Raw genomic sequence first — 6,042 nt, forward strand, 5'->3', positions numbered from 1 at the left:
GCGTTACAGAGAAGAGGAGGCTTTCTGAGCAGTCTCTCTCCAAGTCTCCCTATCAGCAGTGGGCAGCCCACACGAGCAGATCAAGAGGACCTGAGTCCTGGCCTCATGATCTCTGATTGGAAGCTGAGGGACTGCTCTCCATTCACTGACGGATGAGCATCTTCTCAACCCCCATCCTTACTTCTGTTGGGATACCTCATTTCCTAGATGTGGGGGCTGCGCTCTCATGGTCTCCTGCACTTATTCTACAGCTTCAAGGCTCAAGTGTATCTTTGTTGGAGGAAGAGCCACAAGGGGAGGGGGGAGGGAGGGGGGCGGCAGGGGAGGATGCGTCGTGTGTCTTCCAGACTAAGTAGCTTTTGTATGGGTGTCTGATGTGCTCCTGGGTGTGGTGCTCTGAGGAGCTAGAAAGCTCAGCAATGGAAACTATGTCCTGTTCAGAGGAGCAGGTGAACACTGCCTGCCCATTTGCATTTTCCCTTTCGCTCTGACTCATCTTCCCCTCTCCCCTCCCCGCTGCCCCTCCACCAGTCCCACCCGCTGGCACACCCTGCCTTATCTAGGAAGGGTTAATACCTGCTCACCCCCAAGCGAGACTGAGAAGTAGCAACCAGCTCCAAGGAGAGGGAAAGAGGCGAAGGCAAGCCTGCACCTTTGTGCTGGAGAACCAAGTAAGATCTTAGAAGACACCGTGTTTGAGTCTAGGAGGTGACCAGGATCTGAAGGAGATGCTTTTTAAAATTTGTTGGGTACCAGAACAGCTGTTGACCTGTGCCTAACATCCTGTTGCTCTTCTAATGATGCACTGGTAGTATAGGGCATGTGCCCTTGCTACCCACATTCATTGAAGGCGCTGCAGGAGCAGGGATAGTTGAGGAAATAAGAAAACAGGGAACAAAACTTGAGTCGCTCAGACCTCGTTCCTCTCCCCCAACCACCACCTTCCCCCACTCACGAAAGAGGGCTGAAATGAAGAGGGGGAAACCTCCTGGGACCTTGACCTTCTGGGCAGGAAGTGAAAGAAACCCAGAGTCCTGCTTTCAGAGAAAAGTCATTTGTCATCAGCCCAAGAAAAGGAGCGTTTTCTCTTCCAAGAGCACTGGGGGTCTTCCTGGGGTTGCCCCTGCGAAGTTCCGTGGTCCAGATGGCAGGGGTGTATCAAGGCACCTCAAGAACAGCGCCCAGGAGCGAGAGGGGAAAGGCCCTTGGCCTTCCTTTCCTGCCTCCTTGGACACAGTCCAGTTGCTCCAATCCTCTGGATTTCTGAGGTTGGAGTCGAAATATCAGGGGGGGAGGGGGCCTTCAAAATGTTCACTGAAAACCAGCCTGAAAAGGCAATGTCATCTTCCCACTCCCCCCACCACCCCCCGCACTTTTGGAAGCCCTTCTTATTGTCTAGCCACGGCAGTTCTCCTGTCACTTGGAGAAACAGAGCCGAACGACTTGGAGGACGCCATGCACTTGCCACCGCGTTCCCTCCAGGTGACCTAAGCAGAAAGAATCCCCAGTGCCCAGGGGAGGTCACGGAGGCTCCGGGCGCTAACCGGTCCCGGATGACTCAGCCAGTCAATGGCAGAGATGATGAGACTCGCGTGTGGGTCTGACTACAGGAAAGTCCTGCCCCTTTGATGCTTGCTCACAAATGAAAGGAGGAGAGCAGGGGATGCGGGATGGGTGGGGGGTGGGGTGCGAAGGCAGAATGCCCCGCACGTGGATGAAGAGCTAGAGGTAGTCAAACCACACCCCCTTGGGGCGGACTGCAGCAGACTGATGCGTGGCACATCCAATGGGGGCCTGGGAGGCCGGGGTGGGGCTAGCTGGGGGGTGGGGTGGGGTACAGGAGCCCTAACAGCATTTCAGAACTTGTGGTCTCCAGCGAGGAAGCTACAACTGGTGAGTGGCTGGCTGTTCCTCTCCCCACACTACACCCCTACCTGTCCACTCCTTACGGACTTGCAGCCCCGTCCTGAGGTGTGCAAGCAATGGCCCTCTCTCCCACATCTCGCCCCTGTTCTGGATGAGCCTGCCCCTACGAATATATATGGCCTTTGGCCCACTTGGGTTGTTTCTTTTGTTTTAGCCCGGTTCCCAGTTCTCTTCTTGAAAGTCAGTGTGCTAGAACCCTGCCTTGCTGGCCTCTGCTTTTCTAGTCACGTTGTGGCTCAGGCAACCTAGGTGAACCCCTCCTGAGAGCGGACAGTCCCTGCCCCCACCCACTTCCTCAAGGGTCAAAGCCTTCTCCCACACCTTTCTTCTGTGGCCCAAGGGTTTTCTCCTCTGGATCAGCTCCCTTTACTTGCTGGGGGCGAGTTGGGGGCTGTCACCTGGTTCCTTCTCTGAGGATGGAGTCTAGAAGCTCCAGCCTCAGGCGGAATGTGGAGTGCCGGCTGCCCTTTGACCTGCCTTCCTGCAATGGTGACCACTTCTCTGGCTGCCCTCTTTGGCATTTCAGGAGCCTCAGCACTTCACGGTTCCGGGGTGGGGGTGCGGGGGTGGGGTGAGGCAGACACACCAGTTTTCTAAACAGTGCCTTGACTCAGCCCTCGGTGCCAGGGTGGACTGGGTTGCGTGGGGATCCCTTTGTCGGAATGGACGAAAGCCTGGCCCACTCGGAGGCCCTGCCCTGCAGAGGGACTTGAAAGAGTGGAACTATCAGTGTCTTGTCTGCCACCCTTGAAGCAAGATGGTCAGTGGGCAGGCCCAACCTACACGAGCACTAGTCCTAAACCAACCACTTGCTATTTTCGGTGAATGTCTTATCCTCGCTCTTCTACGCCCCTGCTCTCGAAGGGTAAAGCTGGGCGAATTTCCCACTCCCCGACTTGGTAGGAGTCTGGCTAAGCTCAGATCCTCTCTGGGGCTGGCTTATTTGTTCCGTTTCAGGACAAAGGGCTCTGACCCAGGATTAGCGACTCATTCTTTCTCCCCTCACCTCCACAGGCTTGAGACTATGCTGGGCCTCCTTTCCTTTCCTACCACGGACCCCACACAGTGGCCTTTCTCTGAGAACCTCTGAGATTGGTACCCAGGCAAGACACAATGCCCCTACCTCTCACAAGACTGCCCAGTCCCTACAGCTCTGACCGGCTGGTACAGCTGGCAGCTAGACTCTGGCCGGCACTATGTGATACCCTGATCACCGTGGGGAGCAAGGACTTTCCTGTGCATAGTCTAGTACTAGCAGGGGCCAGCCAGCAGCTGTGCCACCGGGGCCGGTGGGTGCTGGTGGATGGCATCAGCCCTGCCACCTTTGTCCAGCTCCTGCACTTTGTTTATGGGGCAAGTGTGGAGCTGCAGCCTGGGGAGCTAGGGCCCCTAGAGGAGGCAGCCAGGGTGCTGGGGGTCCAGGCCCTGGAGGCAGCATGCAGAAGCGCCCGAAGGGGCAGGGCTAAAGAGCAGCAGGAGCCAGGGCTGAAGACACAAGGCAAGGAGCCAGGAACCCCCTCGAGGGATTCTGAGGGAGAATTGGGGGGCCTTGGGGAAAAGCAAAGCCTAGGGTGCGGAGAGAGCGAGCCGAAGCCACTGCCCAAGCACAGACTACCAAGAGAGAGCTCTGGGGTGGCCAAGGCAACACAGGAAGGTCGGGGGGTACAGATGAGGTCACAAGAGCTCAGCCAAACCGCTGTCGACCATGGGGGTGTAGATGGAAAGCCAAGGGTGGTCAGGTGGCTGAGGGAGAGTCCAGGGGGCTCTGAGGAAAGCCTGGGGGAGTCCCCTGGCCCCCTCCTTCCAGTAGGTCCCCTCCAAGCCAGTATTATCCCCGGACCCTGTTGGGCTGAGGCCCCTCTGTTAGGGGAGGGCCAGCATGCCCTGCAGAGCATCCTGCTGTTGCCACCCAGAGATGGCCCTCCCTTGTCCCGCAGCATCCCCATCGCTGGACCCTGGCAGGACTGGCCCCGGGACCAGAGGTGAGTGAAGGGCCTCTTGGTCCAGGAAAGGCAGTGGTACTGGGGGGGTGGGGAGGGGGCTTCACATCTCCACCTCCTGTGCCTGTCCCCAGCAGGTGATGAGCTCAGCCCCTAAGAAGGTCCTAGGACACCCTTCCCCCCAAGAAGCTTTGGCCTAGGCTCTTGGGTCTTGCCAGGACTGTAACTCTTCCCCACCCACCTCCCAGGATCCCACTGACCCTGAATCTCCAGAAAGGACTCTGGAGTCCAAGCCTGTTGGTCTCCCACACTCCCAGACCAGGTAAGGCCCTCACAGGTGAATAGGGTAGGGGCAGCTTCTGCCTCAGGCCCAGTCAGGGATGCCCTACCTGGCCCTTTTTTTATTCCTCCCACCCCCCACCCCCCACACAGGTTCCATAGCACCTTGCGTGGGTCATGGTGGCCAACCTCCTCCCCTGCCCCCGCCGGCGCGGGTCCGGCCCTATGCCTGCTGTGTCTGTGGAAAGCGCTTTTCACTCAAGCATCAGATGGAGACACACTACCGAGTACACACAGGTAGGGGGCGGGGCCCCTGCTCCAGGCTCATTGGGCTGCTTCCTGGCGGAGTCCCTCTCAGCATGCCCCTGGCGGGGCCAGCCTTTACCACTCCCTCCATCGGGCTCCCCCTCTGTCGGCCCTAGGCGAGAAGCCCTTCTCCTGTAGCTTGTGTCCTCAGCGCTCCCGGGACTTCTCTGCCATGACCAAGCACCTACGGACGCATGGCGCCGCGCCCTATCGCTGCCCTCTGTGCCCGGCCGGCTGCTCCAGCCTGGCCTCCATGCAGGCTCACATGCGCAGCCACTCGCCCAGCCAGCTGCCGCCAGGATGGTCCATTCGCTCCACCTTCCTCTATTCCTCCTCCTCCTCCGGGTCATCCCGGGGGCCTGTAGTCGTCCCCTTTCCGCCGCCACCTGATGGGGTGTCTGCGGCTTCTACGGCCTCAGCCTAGCGTCCAATGGAAGTCAGGCGGGCCAGCAGGCCACCGGACCAGGCACCTTCAGAAGCGCCCCGGAAGCCCGGCCGCCCGCCCCGCGGGCCGCAGCAGCCTGGGTCAGAGAGGCCAGCGGGAGGAGGGCAATGACGTTCGCACAAATCAAGGTCCATTGTACTGGGGCTGCGGATTACAAGACCGAAATAAAGAGTTCACGGTGCCTTCCCCAGTCTCAGTCGTCTCGTCGCGTGCGCGCTGGGCCCCGGGGAGGAGGCAACCTTGCCCTTGGTCCGTTAGCGGCCCCCGGTGGCCGAGCGTCCGCCCGCGGTCCAGCGAGACGGCGAGCTTCGCCATCGCCCGGCGCTTCCCATCTTCTCCCAGGAGGCAGCGCACGGAAAGGGCTCGATGTCCGATGTGGCTTCGCGGCAGGCCCCGGGGGCGGCGGCGGGGTGGGATCCGAAACCACCCGCACAGCAAACAACGGCGTGCGGGCGCACAGGACAAGCCCGCGGCGCTGTGGGAAGGCGTGCTTCGCCCTGCTTTGGGCCATCGCCTGCTCGGCGTGGGCATAACCCACCCCATCCCGGCTGCTCCGCACTCTCCCAAAACCTTGCCCCCGCGCCGCGTCGCCGGTCTCGACTGCAGCGGAGACGCCTCTTCCCCAGCCCACGCCTCCCGGTGCCGCGAACTTCATTTCCCAGTGTCTTCCGAGTTCCCAGGGCGCGAGGCTCGCTGCACTCTGGGAATGACAGTTCGTGCAGGCCTTTTGCTCCGATTCGTGCAAAAGGAGGAGCCGGGAGGAGGGGACCACACTTTCCGGTGGACTAGGAGCTGCTAGACCCACCTTTCGCGGCCCTTCCCCCGGCCCGAGGAGCAAGGAGCCCGGACTACATTTCCCAGAGGCCCCTGCGCTCGCTCCTCCCCCCACGTCCGGGTCGCGACGCGAGGGCTGTGCCCCGGAGGCGCGGGCTGCGTGACGGCTGGCCGGCTGCGGACTCCCGCTCCCGTGGTGCCCCGCGCGTGGCCGGCCGGCCTCCGACTCCCGCGGCCCCGGGGCGGTGCTGGTTGTTGTAGTGAGCCGCCACCGCCCCGCCTCTCCGCTCCCCGCCCCCCCGCCCCAGTGCTCCCCGCCCCCCCGGCCCTGCGCACGGGCCGCCCCTCCCCCCGCCTCCCCGGCCCCTCTCA

General features: G+C 61.1%; 1 protein-coding gene across 1 annotated transcript; it reads left to right on the forward strand.

The window, feature by feature from the left end:
• Window positions 1–3,039: 3,039 nt before the first annotated feature.
• Window positions 3,040–4,875, forward strand: ZBTB32 (zinc finger and BTB domain containing 32). Its single transcript, XM_075536677.1, has 4 exons — window positions 3,040–3,908; window positions 4,115–4,188; window positions 4,299–4,442; window positions 4,568–4,875. Exons 1-4 carry the CDS (start codon window positions 3,040–3,042, stop codon window positions 4,873–4,875), a joined length of 1,395 nt encoding a protein of 464 aa, XP_075392792.1.
• Window positions 4,876–6,042: the final 1,167 nt, after the last annotated feature.

Source organism: Tenrec ecaudatus, chromosome 18, assembly GCF_050624435.1.
Source record: "Tenrec ecaudatus isolate mTenEca1 chromosome 18, mTenEca1.hap1, whole genome shotgun sequence".
In the NCBI taxonomy this organism is placed as follows: Eukaryota; Metazoa; Chordata; class Mammalia; order Afrosoricida; family Tenrecidae; genus Tenrec; species Tenrec ecaudatus.

Coding starts and splice junctions, on each gene's coding strand:
- ZBTB32 (XM_075536677.1), top strand. CDS start 3,040: ATGCCCCTACCTCTCACAAGACTGCCCAGTCCCTACAGCTCTGACCGG. Junction 3,909..4,114: donor GACTGGCCCCGGGACCAGAG/GTGAGTGAAGGG, acceptor CCCACCTCCCAG/GATCCCACTGACCCTGAATC. Junction 4,443..4,567: donor ACACTACCGAGTACACACAG/GTAGGGGGCGGG, acceptor TGTCGGCCCTAG/GCGAGAAGCCCTTCTCCTGT.